Genomic DNA, 22,041 nt, shown 5'->3' on the forward strand with positions numbered 1-22,041 from the left:
AGGGGGAGGTCTACTCATTGACAGAATATTTCCAAAGTGGCTCTGTGGTGGGCAAGACTCAAATGTGTGAGTAACAGAGACCATCTGACACCAGCCAAAACCAGATCAGCCAGTCCCAGAGCTACTCTAGGACTAGAACAAAAGTGCACCAGCCTCTTACCCTTCCATTAGTTAGACATTCCAAAACCATAGACCTCCCAGAAGCACATCACGGCAAGGGGAAGGCCTATCAATCTATCATGCAGAAAAGTAACAGCTTGGAAGATGGTCATAGACGTTTGGGAAGACAGGTCTGGTTCCCTCTCTTTCCTGCCACAAAACCGATTCTGCTCCACCTACAGTTGTCCTCACACAACAGAAGTGAGCGGGAGCATAATCTGACTAAAGAGACTACAAGTGCTACAAGGCTGTGAGAGCCTGGGGACTCTTTGCATGCATGTGTATTACTGAAATTTATTACAAAATCATCTGATCAAAAGGTGGAATATAAACCTTTTAAATAAATAAAACTAAATGTATCAGCCACTCTCAACCTCTACATAATTTCAGGAAATACTGTTCCTCTTAATTTCCATCAGTATGATAGAAAGGTGTGCAGCCACTATCAGCCTGAATCCTCAATTTGACAGATTCTCACTACTACTACCCATATCCTGCCATCCCTGATTATTAGCCTAAGAAAATATCTTAGGAAAGAGATTAGACTATATATTTTGTTCAAATGCAACTAAGTATAGTAGGAAACTCCAAAATGAAATGAGAGAGAGAGATCTATGACTCAGAGAGACAATCCATTCCACACTTCCTGTTTTATCATTAATTATAGGTGGTGGGTGTCTCTAGTCCCACAGGAGACAAGACAGTTCAACAAGATGTTTTGCTGTCATCATAGTGGTACAGTGCCATCTGGTGGAGTCCTCAGAAACTTAGTGAACGGAAAGGAAACCAATGCTTTGGGAGAAGCAGCCTTGAAACATAACAACAGCCCAGATTTTTGTGAGCCACCTCTCCTATCTTCTTCTGAAAGCCCTACTTTGCAAATGCAGATGTGTTGGTTCCTGTCAGGAATGAGACTGTGGAAATGTCACACAGACACAGACACAGACACAGACACACACACACCCCTCCACACAAGGACAAGTAATTATTTGCAGACATATTTCTGCAGAACACAGCTAGATGAGGGTATAGCTGATCTAGCCCAGCATCCTTTCCCACGACACTCAACTAGAAGATTCTTAGGAAACCCACAAGCAACACAAGAGCACAATAACCCCTCCGAGCAACTATTATTTAGATGAATGCTGCCTCTGACTCTAGAGGTCCATGTCCTTCTTGAGTCACAGATGATAGCCTTATTCTCCATGTATTTGTCTAACTTCTTTTAAGGCCATCTAATCCAGTGGCCATGACTGCATCTTGTGCCAAGGAGCTCCCTATCTCAATTGTTCACTGTGTGTCAACCACATGACACAACAGCTTTTTGCTACATTTTTCTGCAGCTGATTCAGAATGCTGGCTTTCTGTTATGGCTCCAAAGAGATGCTGCAATTGCAGATAAAACTGAAAGTGGCACAAAGCTGGGACAAGACAGTCCTGACCACCTTCACATGGTCCTACCAGCAATGTAGCTCCTTCTTGTACCACAAATATCATGGGAGATGCACCAGGCTGTGTAAGAGACACTTGCTGTCTGGTCTTCCCCCCCCCCGTCCCAGTCACCTGACGCCCAGGACTCTGACTTAAGGAGTAGCTGCAAAAGGGGCTCCTTCTGCATAGCTCAGAGCCACACCACAGCTATTCCTATGACACAGAGATAAATTAGAAAAGGGCTGACTTTTTCCCATACAGAGCAAAAATATATACCCAGAATCTGACCCTTTTATGTAATCCGCTGAAGAGGTCGATTTTCAACAAAGACTTGCATTTCCTCAGATGACAGAAATATGAGCTCCAGTGTGAAGTGTGGGAATCAACATAGTGTAATACTAGAGTGTTGATGGACTTGGGAGAAAGATTCTAATTATTACTGAACCAATGTAAATCACTGGGTGACCTTGGGCCAGTTACTCTTTCTCTGCCTGATCTACCTCCCAGGGTTTTTCCGATGCCACGTATGCCATCTTAAACACAGTGAAGAAAATGTGGGGATAAATGCAATTAATAATTAAAAGAAGAAGAAGAAACAGAGGCAGCCTGGTAGTAGGGAAGAAGCGGTCCAATTTCAAACATACACATGCATGCACATATACACATTTCTCTCATTTTCTTTCAGAAGAACAACCAGTGCACCCCCAAAAACTAAGGGAATTTTTAAAAAGGAACAAAACAGCCAGGGAGCTAATGGAACACAACTCTTCCAACACTGTGATGGGAACAGTGGCCAACACAGGTAAAGAATCTTCATTCCATTTGCAGGTAATGGTGAATTTTGGCCCGTTCATTTTAAGTGGCTTGAAGGACATGGCTTAGACACAAGTCACAGAAAAGAACAAGCTGCTAACAGAGAAGACATATGCCTTGGAGAGAGAAATGAAGAGGCGGTTTCCTTTATTACACTAAGTGGGCTGCTTAAATTCATGGCCAGAGATTGATCTACTCAATAAGAGCCTGTAATTAGAGAGTATGAGGCCATTCCACTGCACCTCTCCAAGACAGTGCTATAAATGAGCTGATTTGTCAATGTCAGCTAAAGCTTGTTCTGTCACAAACAAGCAGAGCCAATATCTTGAAAAACACACACTTCAAGAATTCCCACATCCTTCTCTAGGCCAGAAGCCAAGCAAGAATCAGCTCCAAGCTTGGAATTCAAAAGAGGGAGGGAAGTAGGAAAGTGAATGAGTCACCAACCTTGGTCAGAGCCTGAGCCTTCTGCTCCCAAAATATCTTGGCTGGAAATTATTTTGGGGTCCACTGAGGCCTAGCAGTAGATATTCCCCCTCCCTTTGAAAAGGTGTCTGTTTAGCTTTTCATAAGTCTGTCTAGAGGAATAGTAGTTCATGCTTTAGGATGCCTTGCTTACTTTGATGAGGTTTGCAGAAGAAATAGTATTTGGAATATGGGAAGGATAGGGGAGAGGATTAATAGGGGCACAAGAGAAGTCGCACTAAGTGGAGGGTGCAGAGAAGGAAATATTAGAAGTGAGGAATCTGAGCAACTGAAGACTGCAGATGGGGAAAAAGTGCTGTATGGAATTCACTACTGCAAAATATGATAATGGCTACTAACTCAAATGCTTTTAAAAAGGATTAAATATGTGTTATGTTCTTCCCAAGTTTGGGTCCTCAACAGTTTTTTTTAATTACAGTGCCCATCATCTCTGGCCATACTGGCTGGAATAAAAGAAGTTACAGTTCAATGATCTCTAGAGACTCATGGTTGGGAAAGGCTGTTATCAAGGGTAGTCTTTCAGCACAGTTAAGCAGAGCCACTGTGCGTGGAGGTAGTAAATGTTGTATTGCTAGAAGCAGAGCACAAAATTTGGCGGGGGGGGGAGAGAATTTCAAGCATTTGATTGCATACCTGCAGCCAGAGTTGGTAGCAATTTAGTTCCAGTTTTGGTTGGCACCCCAACGCCAGGCATGGGGTGAGGCTGCTGCACAGCAAGACCAAAAAATAGAGGGAATGTTGCTGCATGCTGACAGAAAAAGAAACAGTGAACTAGATGCCGATCTGGTCTGACAGCTAGATAGCCATTCTGTTCAAAACCTGGTAGCAAACAGGACTGGACTGGATTTATTAATCCTAGGCTATGTTCTAAGGATGTAATCAGAGGGCTGCAGAAGCGCATGCCTGATTGCACCAGAAAGGGTTGTTTTAGGAGGAACAATCTCTCTTAAAGTGACCCTTCCATCTGCCAGTGAATCACTTTTGCCTGTCCATAAAAGGCAGCAGTCCTACAGCTGACCCAAAAAGATCTAGGTTTGCCATGAATCAAGGTCAGGCTAGAACATATTTCTTAATATGCTGTGTGACCACTGGGAAGTAAATCGCACTGAACCGCTCCACAGGCAGTCCAAAATGTGATCTATTTCCCCATAAGATCACTCCTTAAGTTGTTTTGGGTAGGTTGCAATGAACTTTCAATAATTTTCCCAGCCTAAAACTGCCCAGACACATACTTACACTTTCACAGACAGGAAGATACTGTATTATTACCCCTTCATCTTACATGCTGGGAAGGGTTCAGGGGACATATAAGATACCCTTTAATTCTCTGGTCCTGGCTACACAGTGTATTTCATTAAGGAATACACCCAAAGGGTGGGAAAACACAAATCTCCCTTTGCTTATGTTATGAAACCTCAAACTACATCTATGCACAACAAAACATTGCACTACTTTTTGTTCCATTGCATACCAAACGCACTGCTAAGAATTATCGCTTCTTGCATAAGCATATCAGACAAAAGATAGGGAAACATTCCTATTAGGGCTGACAATAGGAAATGTTCGGCAGCTCGAACCAAGACTACACCAATCATTCAGATTCAGCTACTAGAACAAATTGAGTGAATACGCATCCACCTGGCATGCAAGCTGAGAAAAGCGCCAAATGTGCAGTGTACAGCATGTCCTGATCTCAAATTAAATCTTCTATTCAAATGTAAAGGCCCAAAGGTGCGTTCTTTCCAAAGCTTTCTGGGTGGGGGTGGGGATAAGAATTACCATTAATACTCAACTCAACAGTCAGCATTAACTATCAGATAAAGACTCCAGGTCATTTTCTGTCTTTCAGTTATTATACAAGGCACTCACTTGTTCTTATACAGATTGTGTAATTTGTGCAAAGAAGAGGGGCCTTGTGCACAGACTATGACATTGAGAACTGTGTGCATGGTGCTAAACTACTGGCACTGAATCTAGAGAGTTGGCACCAAATCTAGATTCCTCTCCTCCACACCTCTTAACAGATGTCTGGCACAGTGGTGTGCTACACCTGGATACACATGAATGCACACACGCACACACACAGAGGCTGCCCAGTTATTCCTGTGGATTTCCACCCAGCCCACTAAGTTACCCCAATGGGTCTTCCTTGATTATCCAAGGCATATATCAATAGCTCGCAGACACTATACTTCACACCTTTGCATTCATTTTCTTAAGAACAATAATGACAAAGCAAAGCTGTCACTCTTCAAATATCTTGGCATGGTCTAATGCTATGACAGTGGTTGCCCAGGTTTCAATAGCTGAACAAATTGTCTGAATTAAAAACTAGAGACACACTCTTCGGTTACACTTAAAAAGATATGTCATGTCTGGATCAGCTTCTCAAAAGATATTGTAGGGTACTGTCCCTTTCTGCTTGCTTAATGAATCACACTTAAGTAGTAGTAGACACTTAAGAGTAGACCTTTGGTCTAGATGGGCGGGGCAGAAATCCAATAAATAAATAAATTAAGGGAAGGATTGTGCATTCTTGGTAACGGGGATGCATCTGAGACTCCCACTCTCCGAACTTTCCCCATCCACATCCTCCCTTAGCTCAATGCTTTGGAGGAGTCACATATTGGCAGGAACGGCATTAATATATGTCAATTTCCTGTTTCAAAAGTCAGAGAGCTGTGGATGAACTTACCGGCTGTGTTCTAAGGAGAGGGGAGCTCATCCAACACTAACAGATGTAGCATCCTTGCCTCTGAACATGGACCACCTAGGGATGGTGGCTCAATATTTTTAAGGCATTATTCACCACAGAATTTGGCATCTCTGTGTTAGGAATAGTCACATTAATTTCCTTAATTCTAGACTGGCAAATAGGAAAGAGAATTGTATTCAATAAGTAATTGGAAATATTATTAGTCACTGTTTAACAAAAAAAAAAAAAAAAATACAATGAGCTTTATCAGTTTGGAAGCACTAGGCTCTAGCCTGTTGACCCTGTTAGCAGAACACTGCATTTCAAACGCAATAAATAGTTTAGTGCCTCACCTTCAAGAGTTCCCTTGGGAAATCTTTGCCATCATTCATTCCCTGAAGGTTGGCAATAAATTCTTGACAAGACATCTTTTTGCCAATGTTCTGAAAGAAATATGATACGGAAACTTTAATATAAATTATCGGGGGGGGGGAGTTAGTAATTTCAAGAAGTACTGCATTAAAAGCAATAATGGATTTTCTCTGCTTTTAGTTTAAAAACCAAGTTGTCAACAGAAACCTCAGGAACATTCTAGTATAACTTCATGAACACAGTTATTAAATACAAATTGGTATAAACGGGCTACCATACTGGAAAGGGGGAAATCAGTGGGTAAGCACTCCTGCAGCCATAATGCAATGATGTATCTTAGGAAATTGCACAGGCTTTTCAAGCATCCCTCTCAAAGTACTTTATGGAAAAGGACTGCATTCCAGGAGTATTAAAATTCTGCTACAAAGAAAAGTTATCACATTTTGCTAGAGTACAAGTCCAAAATTTACAAGCTAAAATTAGTACAGTATTTCGTATTTTAAAAAATCTCCTTCAAAACAAAACGAGATTTCACTAAAAGGAAAAAGGTCAAAACCTTTCATATTTACTGGAGTTTTTATACTTCTCTCTATAAAGTTGCGCGTAACTGAAATTATGGGACTAGTAGTAAAATATGGAATCAGAGCTCCCACCTTTCCTCTGAGTGAATTCCCCACTAAGGATTTAGTCAAAAGGGACTTAGACCAGTAAAAACTAAACAGGGTAACTCTTTAACCAAGCTAGTTCCAAATCCTGCTTAAAGCCGAAAGGCTGGGCCCATTTTACATACAGTATATGCCTCTGCAATCCAAACAGTAAGCCCAACTTAACCGATGAATGCATTGTTTACTGCAGATCACTCAGGGATTTTAAGGAAAAGAAAAAGCTGCATACAAGTGTTAAAAATAAAACAGATAAACATAAAACTGAAAGGCTTATTTAATAATATCGTGCCACATGCTTTACAGGCCGAAGCACGGAATTACTGTTAGGAAACAGATAATGATGGTTAAGTGCATTCCAGGGTATGGCAACATTCCAAGCAATAAATACTCAACTTACCACCTAGAACAACAACGCCATACAAAAACAACAAAAAAATTGCCATTAGAACAAACACTCCAAAAGGAAATATTCTTCTATTAAATTTTACTTGTTTCTATATTTCACACTTAACAAAATGAAGTGGGAGGAAAAAAAACCCAAGTCCACTTCAGAAGCCATTTAAAATGCTGAAGCTCATTTACGGATCTTTCATACTTGCTCTTACACTAAGTACAGTATATCTAAATTATGTCTGTCTCTTCTAATTCTAATTAATTCTATCCAGTGTTACCTAACAGAGATCTCCTCCCGCAAGCCTGTCCTGCTTTCTGCCTAGTCACTGAGGCTCTCCAAAAAGCATTCCCTAGAATGTGGCCAGGAGGGTTGCAGTGGGAGACAGTAACCAGTCAAAAGTTTGTGGGCTCCGTTTTGTGTGAACAACTCTTAAGCACACCTGTCACAGCCAAATCAACAACAACAGCAACAACAACCTACTCATCTGAACATGTATTTATGCTATGTCCTATTCAACACCCTTAAGTTCACACCCGACAGCTACAAAGGCTCAGTGCTCTTCTTTTCCTTTGCCCCCTTCATTTACTTTCATCTCATTCATCCACATAGCTGTTTCCTCCTGCTGGGTGCAGCACACTATGTGATTTGACTTATAAGTCAAAAGGACACTACAATGTCATCACAGTCACATGGGTTGCTGCAGCTAACAATGAACTGGGTATGTGGGCAATTAAGAGAGAAGACAGTAAGAGAAAAACAACCAAAGCAAGATACTAGCAAGAACAGCATTTTAAAAACTGGGGGATGTGTTCCCAATTGAGATCCTTTTAGGCACTCTAGAAAATTAGCATATTTAATTATCAGCTCTAGCGTAAAAGAAAAAGCTCGCTAAAGAATCTTGCCTGCCATTCTACCTTCCTATTAACCAGTCAGGCAGAAATGTAGGATGGTACTATGTTTGGGGCACTGGTGATGCCGGTGTGATGTTCTGACTCAAATACAACAAATAGGTAATAATTACATTTGCCATCAGGAAACAACGTTTGAGAATGCTGTGCGGACTCTGCCACCTAGTGATCACAACACAGCACAACAATGCAGCAATGCAGACAGTAGTAAGACATGTCAGCAATGAGAAGACTCATTTATTTTTGCCTGTATTTTGGTGCCAGCATTTCTCTAACAATAGGAGACTAGTATCAGTTTTTTAAAAGACCCTAATAGAAAGAAGGCTTACTGCAATGGTGGGAGCCTACTCCTTCCTCTAGTTTGCAGCCGACTGACATAGCTGCCTGCAATGCCACTTTCGGTCTAGCCAATTCCCACTTCAACTCACCTCGGCTTTAATTTTTGGAAAAACTCTAGTCTAAGATAGACTAGACTAGATTTCAATAAATTTGAATTCCCTTTATGGCAGGTGGGATGTGTTAAAAAGGAAAAAATAGCTTGGCCCTTTCTTTACATACAACTGTAGACTTTTGAAAACATAATACATCTCAAAATAGTTCTATACACACTGTTGGATCAGAACATGAGGGGATGTGTGCCTAAGTGACTAAAATAACTATCTCTTAGCATCATTAACAATAGGATTTAAAACACATCCAGCAGCACCAGTCCCACTTTTTATCAGTTCCTGCTTTTCTAAAATAGGACTCAGCCAACAACTGGCTTGACAGAAATCTTGGCAAGAGAGGAAGAAAACATGGCTATTTGTACCTTGGACAAGAATACTTCTGCAATATCACCCGCCAAATCTCTGAAAATTTGCCTTCTATATTTAGATTCCCATTGTGCACATCACAAGGCGGCCAGACTTTTAAGATTCCAAAAAAGAAAGTAATTCTGCACTGTGATATAAAGTTTTTCTTGCACTGGCTTGAACTGGGAGCCACATGTCATCCCATGAGCTCCCTACATCATCATGAGCTCCTGCACTGAAGAGGGAACCGTGGGTAATTCAGGCCTAGACAAGGAAGTCAGATGATAAAGAACAGCCCATCCTAATTCACTTTCCAGCAAGATCTCCTGCAACCCATTCTTCTGGCCTACTTGTTGCAGAGAGAAATTGGCCTCATTTCCCTCTACATCAAAGTTGCTCAGAAGAATGGATTGCTTCTGAAAGCTGTATTAGGTAGTCTATTCCGCTGGTATTGATCAAACTGTCCATTTTTCTACCTCCCTGATATTAGCTGATGTTCGCCTACCAGATATGTGTCTTATTGGCATGCAAACATCAAGTTCACTACTTGGCCCTCACCTGGAGTAGAACCTTGGCTTTAGATCTTTGGCTCTTCCAAAACACTTCATCCATTTAAAATAGTTTTACCTTGTCTTTCTCCTTAAAAGGGGCTCAATGAGATTTACATTATTTAAAGGTAAAAACAGTAAGTATACAAATACTAAAAAGGATCAAACAAATAATATACTAAAAAGATAAACAAAAACAACACTAAAACACACTGAAAGCAGTAAGGTACAACAATCCAATTTAAAACCCCACAATGACCTTCTACCTCTGTTTAACTACAGTACCAGAGACTTTTCCAGCTGCTAGAACCCAACTTGCAAGGATTTAGGCTGAGAGCCCTGAAGAGCAAAAAAATGTACTGAAAGAGCATATTGGATTCTCAATGAAGACAGGTAATTTGAAAAATACTCACATGGCCATGGAGGTCAGTGTTGAGCAGCATAATTGCACACGTGAGGCAATGGACACCATCTGTAGGATAAAACATACCCCCAAATATGATAAACAAAAAACTACCGGGGGTGGAATTCACACTTCCCACTATTCACATCTGTTCACAAAATAAAGATTCAATTTAAGTTGGGACCTCCTGCAGCCTAACTCTCTTTTATTTTTTATCCAAAAGCAATTTGCTTAGAAAGAAATGCATGAAATACATCAAGAGAGTAGTCCCATGAAATGAAGTCATTTGCAGGACAAAGCAGGACAGCTAGGCGTAGTTTTTTCTGTTACCAAGAAGCTGAAGAAGAAAAAACAATCAACTGTGCTTTGAAGAAAAGCTCCAGAGTCCATAGATAACATCTTGCATAATGTTGGCCATGGGACTTGGCTTTGCACAGGGTTTTAATTCAGTGCTTAGAACCTGACTAGTCATCCTTTACAGCCAATGGGATTCACCAAGTTTAGTTTCTGTGGTCCCTGACCTCAGAACTAGACCATCCCACAATTGAGACCTAAACCTAGAATCTTAATAATAATCCTAGAACTGCAGAGCTGGAAGACAATCTATGGATCACCAAGTTTAGCCTCTTGTAACGAGGGACAGTGAATTGAAGTCCCAATCTCTGGCTCCACAGCTAGATGCCTAAACAATCTTCTCTTTCTCCAGCCTGGAACTCCTTCCCAGAACATACACATGCATGTTCTCTCTCCCCATCACTTTCAAAACACTCCTAAAAAACTATTAATCTTCATTTTTCCAACACAAACTAAACTTAAGCATGATGTCCAGTTTGATCTTTTAGCACCATCTCTAAAGTTACTGCACAAATGCATGCACCTCATACATTTATACACATTTTTGAAAGTTCACAAGCATGTTCTGATAGTGACGTCCCCCTCCCCTGCTGTTCACATCCAGTAACCAGACGTCACAGTGAAATTGCCAGAAATAAATTATTGTCTTTAGAAACTATTCCAGGTGCCGCCCAGTAAAGAGTATGAGCATGCACCAAAGAATAATGGTCCATGTTAAAAACAGCTCTACTACTTTCACGTTTTAAGCTCTAATCCTCGTGAGAAGAGTTCTTTCTATAACTCTCACACTGCAAACCAGTCAAAGGAGGGGGGACAAGATCATAGTGGTGATCATTTATATAAAGACACCCACTTGACTTCAAAGCAAAGACAAGTTTTAAATTGTACAATAGGACCCCCTATCCATTTGATCAGTATCCACTGATTCACTTATCCATGGTCTGAAAATGTTAAAAGTATTAAAAGAAAAACATCCAGAAAAAAACTATTTTCACATGTATTACCAGAACCAGCTAATAGATGAAGCCACAGACCAGTGACGACGAACCTATGGCACGCGTGCCACAGCTGGCACACGAGTCATAAGTCGCCATAAAGAAATACTTACCCATCCTCCGATCCTGGATTTAGGCACTCCCCTCTGCTAGTGCAGTGGTCCAGCAGAGAGGTGCAATGGCGACCATTACTGGTCTAGCCCAATGGGGGTTTGGAGGACCAGTAAGTATTTGTTAATACCGCCCATTGGGGGAGGGGGAGAACAAGGATTTAACCCTTGCAGTGCAGTTGTTTTTTCTAAGCTAAAACTTCAGCATTCATGGTTTAACTGCAGTATTGGCACTTTGAAGTAAATAAGTTGATTTTGTGTTGCAGTTTGGGCACTCAGGCTCAAAAAGGTTCACCATCACTGCCATAGACCATGCTCTGAATACAGTACAGTGGGGTCTTGACTTGAGAACTTAATCCATATTGGAAGGCGGTTCTCAAGTCAAAAAGTCTGTAGGTCAAGTCTCCATTGACCTACAGTGCATTGAAAACCGATTAATCCCGTAACAGGCCGTTTTTGTTCCATTTTGGTTTTTTTCTGGTCTGTAAGTCAATTCTCAGGCTGCAAGTCAAACCTAAATTTTTCGGCCAGAGAAGTCTGTAACTCAAAAAGTCTGTAAGTCAAGCCGTCTGTAAGTCAAGGGTCCACTGGTACTTGTTAGTGAAGAATACATAGCATGCCATCTAGTGGCCAGTTCTGGCAATGCATGTGAAAATAATTTTTCCAGTTTTATTTGTATATATATAGGATGTAGGATGGTACTATGTTTGGAGCACACACACTGGAAAAATTATTTTCACATGCATTGCTAGAACTGGCCACTAGAGAGCACCAGAGACATGGTTTTGGGTCCAAAAAAGTCGTCTTGTACGCCGGCAAATACAGTATGTATTCTTCACTAACAAGTAACATAATAGTGTTTGCTATTATCTGAGGTTTTCAGTATCCACGGAGGGCTTGGAACCAATCTCCAGTGGATATGGGCATCCTACTGTAGCTGAGTCTCTCAAAGTGACAGAAAGACATATATAAACATAATCTGCTCCTGTAAAACCACAAGCTGCAATTTAAACAGCCAAAGGCCACAGAAGCCAGTAAGCTGAACCTTTCTCTGCTCACTGTTCTCATCGCCACAGTTCATTTTTCCCCAGCACTTTCCATCCAGCCAAATACGAATCTGGCCAGGAGGAAAGCATCTCAGTGGGAGGAGTTACAGGGGAAAACCTAAGAACAAGAGTAACATATAGTAGCCATTCACACATCTGTCGCCTGCATGGTTCTTTAAATTACACTCCCCACAAAAAAAAGACAGGCTGTTCTAGGCACCTGGAGCCATGTGCTGTAGGTCTGGAGATAGAAGTGGGAAGGAAAAGCATTCCACACAATAGCAGCAGCAAAAATAACAGCACCTCCCATTTCTTTAATAAAAACTCATAGCCTTAAGAAATTTGTGCTTTCTAATTAAACTGTTGCCTACAAAATGGAATGTATCAAGTTTTCCTTGTTCTATTTTAAATGTTATACTGATTAGAATGCAAAACACTGGAATCATTTAGCAGCAATCACAGCAGTATCTCATCCAATGTGTTCTAAAATCAAATTGTGACCACCAGCATTTTAAGCTTGGCTGAAAAAGCACTCTAATTTTGCTGGAAATTGCTTCTTGTGAATGTTTTCATTTTTAAGAAAACCCCTGCCACGATTAGCTATGTTTTTATTATTGTATTTTTAATTTTTGCATTAGAGTTTTGTTTTAAAATTGGATTGCCATTAACCACCTTGGGCTCTGCTTGAGGAAAAGTGGAATAGAGTAGTTCAAATAAAGTAAAAATAAATTACCTTTTGTGGAAATAGTATTTGGGTTACAGTGATGATATCTGTTGGAGAAATGAACTAAAACTCTCTCTCTTTCCTGAGTTTCTCCAACGAGGGAAAAGGCTTTAAAAAAGATCCTATAAAGAAATATATATATACAGTATATATATGTATAGTTTTTTAAAAGGAAGTCAAGCATTATTAGTACTACGCCTAGAATTTGACAACAGCTCCTTCTGAGACCTGAGGCAGCTTTGAACATGAAATTACTGTTTTTCGAACAGCATACAAAACATCCCACTTTTTAAAATTCTGTTTAAACACTTATCACATGCTTATTTTGTTTGTGTCTCAAGCCACTTTCCACTTAAAATCAATTTCTACCACTTTGGACTTAAAAAAACAGGATAAATATGTTAAAGACAATGAGAAATACAAACTTAGAGACACTGGGAATATAAACCTCTGCAACTATTCTTGAGCATAAGAATCCTGGGGAAGAGGGACAGGAGCTATTCACAGTGAATATCACTTTTCTTAAGGCAGTCATATTATCTTTGTACTTACACACAACTGGCTAGACCAGGCATGGTGAACATATGGCCCTCCAGAAGTTGCTGAGACTGTAACTTCCATTATTTCATTAATGAGTGGACTGGCTATGGCTAGTGGGAATGGCAGTCTTGCAATGCCTGGAGAGCCACACATTTCCTATCCCTATGTCACATGTTAACCTTGCTTTAAATGTGACCCCCCAACATAGAAAACACATCCTAAAATCATACCTTTCCAAATCTAGCTAACTAAGACAGGTGTTTTTGCTTTTTTAGAATGAGGCATCTGTCAGTTCTTCTCATTCTTTCAGCCATGCCCACTAATCTTCCCCAAGTATCTTTTACAATGGTTGTTATTTCCATCCCCTCTTAATCTCTAGATCAAGACTACTGCAATACCAACCATTCACAAATCTGTCCAACGCATACACAAACACCTGTAGGCTTGGTAAAGGAGCTTCATGGATGTCCAGTCAACAAAGAAAGGGCAAATTCCCTATGGTCCAGAATTCATCAAGGTTGTATAGCTGAACTGATTTTCAGAAATTAAAGACTCTCACGGCATTCTATGGCTCCCAAAGGTTTCCCCTGGAGCAAAGGGATCCCTAGGAATTGCCAGAACTGGGGGCAGTGGTGGGATAGGAAGGTGCTAATTCCCCTGAAATAGCCATATTGGATGACATCAACTGAATTGCACAGCATAAAGCTGCACAACAGAATTCCAGTCACTATGTATGCGCACAGAGTGAACGAAATAAAGGAACAACAAGAAGGGAGCAAGGGGGGAGATGTGTACATTAAAGATAGGAATGGAATTTTCTGAGTTCTAAATCCTGTAATTCTCTGTTATGAGAATTCTACCTGACAGTCAGATACTTTGTGGACATTTACATGTGACTCACCTGGGAGAAAGGCCTCAGCCTTTGAAGCTTGGTTAGGCCTAGTTTCCTGTTCAGAAAGAAAGCTCCCGGCTAGCACTGGGGCAGGAACAGGAAGCTTGGGTGAAGCAGGCCTAGCTAAGCCTCAGAGCCTCCCAGATGAGGCCTTTCTCCCAAGTGAGCCACATTTAAGTGACTGTGTGTCAGGTAGAACTCCCAGAATGGAAATAATAAGATTTGTAGCCCATGAAATAAAAAAAATCATTCTAATTAAAAGCACAGGATGGAAAGTTATTACCACTTAATTTTAAACAGACAGAAACTTCATCTCAGATCTGTTTAAATGAACATGTGGCTCATGTCTGCCACATCACGCCTACTCTCCACATAGAGTGGGAACTCTAGAGCGGAAAAAGGCAAGTCAGCTTAGTACTGGGAGGGTGAGGGAGGGTCGTCTTTGATCAACTGTGAAGAGACAGGATGTATTTTAAGACAGGCATACATACAATTTTGACTGGAGAAGATAAAACCCAAGAAAAACTATTTAGGAGATGACATCATACCTGAGGGAATGATCCAAAGAGAGGCCTGTGAAATCAAAGAACTTGAGGTATTCCTCAGCTACAAGTTTGCTGAACTCATTGCTTAAACAGAAAGAAGAAAAGGAGGTTACATTATTAGAAAGTTCACTCTCATCTGTTCTTAATCATGCAATACAATATAAATAACATCTGAGACAGAAAGCTAGAGCATACTTTTTTCCCAAATGCTTTGCTACATCAGACCGCTTGAATCGATCCAGATGATACAGCCGCTTTGCCAACCTCCTAGCAGCTTCCACGTTGCCATTGGTAGTACCGTTGATGAAGTCATGACTCAAATGTTCATGAACTTCTTTTTCCAGAAAATCATTGGTTCCCATGTCCCCTATGGCATCTGGAGGTACTGAACAGTCCAGTCTTGCATTGCTATAAAACAAAAGAGAATATTAAGGGAAAGAGAGTAAGGTTTCTCAAGAATAAATTCTTTTTAACCACAAAGGAAAGTAAAAAACTGCATCATGCAAAAAACAAAATCAAGAAATCCATCAAAAACATGTACTGAAGTGAATAAAGCTGTCATACATCCAGTTCATTTCAGTGGGGCTTGTTAAGAAAACGTCCCAGTAAATTATACCTGTAATTTTTCCTTTCAAATATGGGTACAATATTTTTCAAGTTCAGGAGTCTTAATACTATATTGGATAATGACATGCCTCTCTAATCTCTATGCCCTTCAGTTTTTTTCCACTCCTTTCTAGGACTCACAGTGCTATTGGCACTGGAGAAACCTTGGATCAGAGCACCTCAGTCAATGGAACAGAACAATAACAGAGAGCAGTGTGGTCTTTTACACAATCCAAAAGTAGAAGATACCTTTATTTAGACTACTAAAAATCAAGCATTCAATGCAAACTTTTGTGAATAAAATTCACTTCCTCGTCTAGAGTAGAAAAATTATGAAAGTCTCAAATTGGTCATGGTATAAATCCATCAAGCATGCCGCTTGTTCCTCAATACAGTAACACTGCTGGTCAATGCAGCCAGTGACATAGGGCAAAAACATTTCTCTGGAATGTTTTTCAGATCTCAATTATTTCATAGAAAAGAATGCATTTCTTTGTTGTTTCTTAGAATTCATCAGTAAGAATGGATGACCATTCATAAGATATTAGTAAATACTGGCAATGTTAGTCAATATTGGCGATTTTTACAGTTGTGTTAATCAGCAAAGTCATTTTTATACTACTAAATTAGAATTAAATCACAGTCCTGAGTAGCTGTACTGGAGTTGTTACGAGATGTAATGTTTTTCCGGAAACTGGCTCTAGGAAGCAGTATACACATATCTTTTACAGTATTTGTAAATAGGAGGGTTAAAAAACAACCCACAAATAGATATAATAATCTAAATCAATAAAGCTATGAATTAGCTTTTCAGCTGTTCAGGTCAACTAAAAACCAAACTAAAACTCTGACACACACGGCAGTGTACTAATTATTTTCTAGAGCTAAAGTTTTTCACAACACCATGTGAAACGTTTTCCATAAATGTATGGATATACGTATAAACATTGTACCATACTGACTTACTAGCAGATCTGTGTGGTCAGCTAATTTGTTTTAGGATACAGAAGGCAAGAGTGTGTTATGGAAGCCTGTGAGGAAGTCATAGCTATGAAGGAAAGACTGGCTGAAGGTCACACAGTAGGTTTCAAAGATGAATAGACATTTAAACCTAGCTTTTCTCAGTTCTAGTCTGACAAGTATGAGGGTAACCCTTTTCTGTACAGGCCATCTTCCAGTTTGGAAACAGTCTTGACAGTCATAGGTGGGGCTAAAGGCAGAGGATCGAATGAAAACAAAGAGATTGAGCTAAGGATAAATCTTGCCAAATGTGCTCCACTGCAACAGCAGTTGGGCATGCAAAACCTTTCAACTCTGCAAACCAGAACCCCAGTTCCATGCAAAAACTTGCTAACCTGCCAACCAGAGTTTGTATGCCAAGCAAAACCTTCCAGAGCAGTAAACTAGAGGTCATTTCAATGAATTTATTTAAATACTGTAGCTAGGAAGGATTTGCCTTCCTAGCTTTTGCCTCTGATCACTGGTTGGAGAAAAACACATAAGAAGCTCCAGCAGTTGTATGATGAGCTCCATGGGTCAAATTAGGCCCATGAGCTAGAGGTCCCGTCCCCTCCCCGGTAATAGTACCAAATGTAAAGACCACGTAACCAAGCTCCATTATTTTTGCATATTATGTTGACTTCTAACAGTCCAATCTAGTTGATTGTCAGGTATAAAGCTTCTAGCATTGCAGTATGGCAAGAATGAGAACCACCTTTAGTATGGCCAGTGGTAAAGGACTACAGCATTTACAGTCCAAATATCTGCAGGGTCAAACATTCCCCAACCCTGCATTAAGTTCACTATGATAAAATTAGTCTCTACCTATGATTTGTACACAAAGAAATATAACTTGGAATGGAATGGAATGGAATGGAAAAGACACAATAGTAAAACAAGAAATATGGAAGGAATACCACACTGATAACAGCTACCTACTTCACATATGAGGAAGCCCCTATAAAGAATTTTAACCATGCCATTTTTTCGAACCTGTCCCAACTTCTCTGTCATTTATAACAGCTTCTCAATCTTGCCTGGAGTCACATAAGTTAAGATGGCAAAGTACCAACAGATTAATATTTCTTAACACCAAAAGATGGCTTGTCTTCTGGTGGTGCTGTGATTTGCTCTGAAATGTAATGGACATACAGTATGACAAAGCAACAGCTTGAAACATCTTAGATTTCCCAAAGAATACAGCACAGCAATAAGGACATCAATCCTGAATATGGACATAAATAAAGACATAAATCTTGGGACATTCAGAAACTAGTCAATCAATAATGATTGCTCACCATGGTTTAGCTTCATGTTAACTCTTTAACATGTACTTGGAGGAAACACACTAATTGTATTTATTTATGTTGTTTAATATACTGCTCTGACTGTAGGGCTGAAACAACTTTGTGGTATTATTTGCAAAAACCACAAATAAACAGAAAAACATTTAAAAAGTTCCAAATTTGAAGAAATTTTAATCTCACATTTTGTATGCTTTCTGCCCTTAAACTGCCTACTATATTCCTCTATTGCTTTTTTTAAATCCCCTTTAGCCTGGTTCCATTTTACCTAGATTATAAATTTTGGGAACAGAAAGAACATCCTACCTTTATCAAGCCCAGACTAAATTCTAAGCTGTTAAAAAAAGGTGACGATTATGATAAATATATGGATAATGTGGATAAACTAAAAGCAGATGTATTAAATTTTTCATATTTGAGATGAAATCCAAATGTGGTAATGCTTCTGGTAGTAATTCTCAGAGACAAGTCTGCCCAAGAACTAGACATACATATTGAATAATTTGAATTATTCAAATCCTGAAAACCAAGGTAAGATTCCATGACTGTCTAAGGAACATTCCCAAATGTTGTTGGGACGATATAGCCCAGAAACTCCAACCATCGCCAATGATGGTTGGGGCTTCTGGACACCTAAGTCCAACAACAGCAGGATTCCATATTTGAGATCCACTGGCCTAAACATGTTATGAAAGTGTGTCTATCAAAGTACAAGAGAACAGGGAGAAGCAAGCCTGCCCCCTCTGTTGCTGCTTTTATTGCCCTTGACACATAGAATGTGACTTATTGAAGAAAGAGTTCTCCATTTCCATGCAGTTTTAAACTCCAGAAAACCAGGTTTTAAAATCTCATGGAAAGCCTTCAATGACAGATGGGTTGATCTTCTTATGGCAAAACTATCATGCTCTCTCCTCATGTATATAGCAGACATACTTTCATAACATCTGAGTGCTGCAACAAGGGGCAGTCCCCCATATTCTCTGCTGATATTAACTGTAGCAATTAGCAATGTGCATACTACAAAATCTAGGCACATCTCATATTATAAGAAGCTCCAGGAGCGTCACACTTTTATTTTATTTATTTATTTATTTAATTTTTATGCCGCCCACACTACCCAAAGGTCTCTGGGCAGCTTACAACAATTAAAATACAATACAATTTAGAACAATTAAAATACAATTAAAATATATATAAAAATTGCCATCAGACCCACAGCTAATATTATTTCAATTAAAAGCCTTCTGGAACAGGAAGGTTTCGCATGCTCCCCTGGGAAAAAATTTCTTGCAAAAGAAATAGTAAACAAAGCAAGAAGGAGGCAGAACATTTCTCCTTTCCAAGAGTGTATTATTGTGTTCATTGTTCGTTTACTTGCAGGGGGTCTCTTTTTTAAGATGAGATAACATTCAAAAACAGTTTAGACATTCAAAGACCACCTATGCCAAAACTTCAAATAGTATCTGAGGGTATGCTCAAGAATCATGTCATTTTTGTAAGAACATTCATGTAGATCTTTATGAGAACAGAGATTTCAGTTATGGCACCAACCATGGTCTTTTTCAAGGTTTATGTTACTCTACTGAAATTAACATGCGTGGAGAGAAACATACTGTAGTACTGTAGTCCCACCCCTATGTCAGCAACAGCCTGAGAAGGACAGCCTCCACACAATCAGGAACCCTGCTTTTTTTTTTTCAGGTTGACCAATCAAGTAAGAATATAATCAGTATCACAGTGATGACATTATAATTTATTCACCCTGACTAAAGGAAAGGCAGTGAACAGATGAAGAGGAAAGTTGGAGAATGTTAAATAATACAGAAGCTAACAGATTGCTGCCAAAAGAAGTCCAAAAAAGTGACTGAGAAAACTATGGAAAAGATAGCAAACAGATTTACAACAGAGAAGAAGCCAGCCAGCACAAGCGCATCAGTTATCATTACTGTAGTCTGTGCCAAGACATTAGTAGCAAAATTCACTGAATATATACTACCGTGTTTCCTCAAAAATAAGACAGGGTCTTATATTAAGGGTGGGGTTTCACTCAACTGGGGCTTATTTTTGGGGTAGGGCTTATATTACAAGCATCTTGAAAAATCATACTAGGGCTTATTTTCAGGGAAACAGGGTATGCTGGCTTTCAAGGCACCAGGACTCAAGGTCGCAGAGAGAACAAGAGGGAGACCCACTGCACCAGGAAGGCTCATTACACTGAATATGACACTACAGAATCAAATATCAGTACAGCTATACTATAATAACAATAGCATAACAATAAAAATATTAACATTACAATGCTAGGTGCTTAGATATACAGACTTTAAAAACAGACTTATAGCAAGAAAGCTAATAATGCTAAACTCTAAATTTTAGCTAAGACATCCAGTTTTTCCAATCTAAACTTTAGCATTATTACCCTTATTATTACTATATCTGTTTTTGTATGATTATGTATCAAAACATAGTACAGTGGTGCCTCGCTTAACGAGCGCACCGTTTAATGACGAATCCGCATAGCGATGCGGATTTTGCGATCAGAAAACCGATTGCATTGCGATGTTTTAATAGGCAAGACATCGCACTGCGATGTTTGGGAAACAGCTGATCGGCAATTCAAAAATGGCCGCAGGATGAAGAAAATGGCTGCCCGCAGCATTTTCGCGTTAATTCCTCGCTTACCGAGGCGGCAAAAATGGCGGCGCTATGGAGGATTCCCGCTTTCCGTTCTGTTTAGCGATGTTTCCGGATAGCGGCATTTTTCCTGGAACAGATTAACGTCGCTATGCGGGGCACCACTGTATTCTTGCATTCATATTTCTACCAAATCACTTCTTTAAAATCCCCTAAATGCTAAATATGGATTATTCCTGCCCATTCCTTCTATCAAAAAAAAATCACTGTCCAGGGCAAGCCAGTGTGCATTTCATTGGCATCTCCTGATGATCTCCTGGCTGTGACAGTCTCCACAAATTTCAATTCCAAAAATTAATCCTTGTATGACCACCTAAGCCTTAAGACACACAGGGCAAGGGGTGAGGAACATGTAGCTCTCCAAATGTTGCTGCACTGTAACTCCCATTATCCCTAGACAGAACAGAACAAAGGATGAGAGATGATAAAACCCATCGATATCTAGAAACCTACATATTGTGATAATGGAAAAGATCAGGGTTAGAAGCAACTGATGCCAGAGTGCAGCTGAACTAATGGTGCATGTTGACCTAATGATCACACAAGGATCCACCACAAACCCCAGAGAAGCTACTTTGAGCTCTGTAAAGGCAAAGGAAAATAGAAAGCTGTCTTATACTGAGTCAGAGCATTAATTCACCTAGACCAGTGGTTCCCAACCTTGGGTCCCCAAATATTCTTGGACTACAACTCCCAAATATCCATGCCAGCACAGCTAGTGATGAAGGCTTCTGCGAGTTTTAGTCCAAGAACATCTGAGGACTCCAGGTTGAGAACCACTGATCTAGACAAATGTTATTTAGCTAGCAGTAGTTCTCCTGGGATTCAACCAAGATTCTTTCCTACATTTGCCTCAAAAGCTCTGGTATTTGCTGGTGGTTCCCCATTCAAGTTTTAATCATGCTTAAATGGAGTTTCTCTCCAAAACTGGACAAGATTGTGGTATGGCAGTTGTCAAGATATAATGACAAGACATAATGCACCGACTGAAACCCAAAGCCGCCTAGAGTGGTCTTAACCGACCAGATAGGCGGGATATTAAATAAATAAATAAATAAATAAATAAATAAATAAATAAATAAATAAATAAATAAATAAATAAATAAATAAATAAATAAATAAATAAATAAATAAATAAATAAATAAATAAATAAATAAATAAATAAATAAAGATGAACTTTAGCAAGGGAGGCCAGAACTGGATAATAGAGCACAAATTTTACATTTACAGTATTTGTTACATTTGTGTTCCATCTGATTGCCTACAAGCTGAAAATGATGCACGCAACCCTCTTCCTCTACAATTTATCTGTACAATAACTATCCAGGATAAATGAGGATCAAAGAGCATGACTGGGTCAAGGTCACTGACACAGTCACCAACATTTCATAGGTTCACATGTCCACGGTCAATGTAATCCAAGACAATACCCTCTTTAACACATCTTGAAATTTCTTTGCTCCTCTTTCCTCAAGTTTTGATATCTTTGCAACCAGTATAAATTAAAAAGTCTTTGAAAGGTTGTTTCACAGCATCAGGCATTGGAAGCAAAGTTATATTAAA

General features: G+C 39.6%; 1 protein-coding gene across 4 annotated transcripts in view; it reads right to left on the reverse strand.

The window, feature by feature from the left end:
- PSD3 (pleckstrin and Sec7 domain containing 3) overlaps nt 1-22,041 on the reverse strand; it is a 206,900-nt gene that overhangs the window by 108,218 nt on the left and 76,641 nt on the right. For all 4 annotated transcript variants that reach the window (XM_020801452.3, XM_020801453.3, XM_078384837.1 and 1 more), the window contains 5 exons: nt 15,070-15,282; nt 14,878-14,958; nt 12,907-13,019; nt 9,679-9,737; nt 5,938-6,027 (listed from right to left, as the gene is read on the reverse strand). In XM_020801452.3, the coding sequence (XP_020657111.3) occupies nt 5,938-6,027; nt 9,679-9,737; nt 12,907-13,019; nt 14,878-14,958; nt 15,070-15,282 (556 nt within the window). The remainder of the gene's footprint in view (nt 1-5,937; nt 6,028-9,678; nt 9,738-12,906; nt 13,020-14,877; nt 14,959-15,069; nt 15,283-22,041) is intronic.

The sequence above is a fragment of the Pogona vitticeps genome, chromosome 2 (assembly GCF_051106095.1).
Source record: "Pogona vitticeps strain Pit_001003342236 chromosome 2, PviZW2.1, whole genome shotgun sequence".
Lineage (NCBI taxonomy): Eukaryota > Metazoa > Chordata > Lepidosauria > Squamata > Agamidae > Pogona > Pogona vitticeps.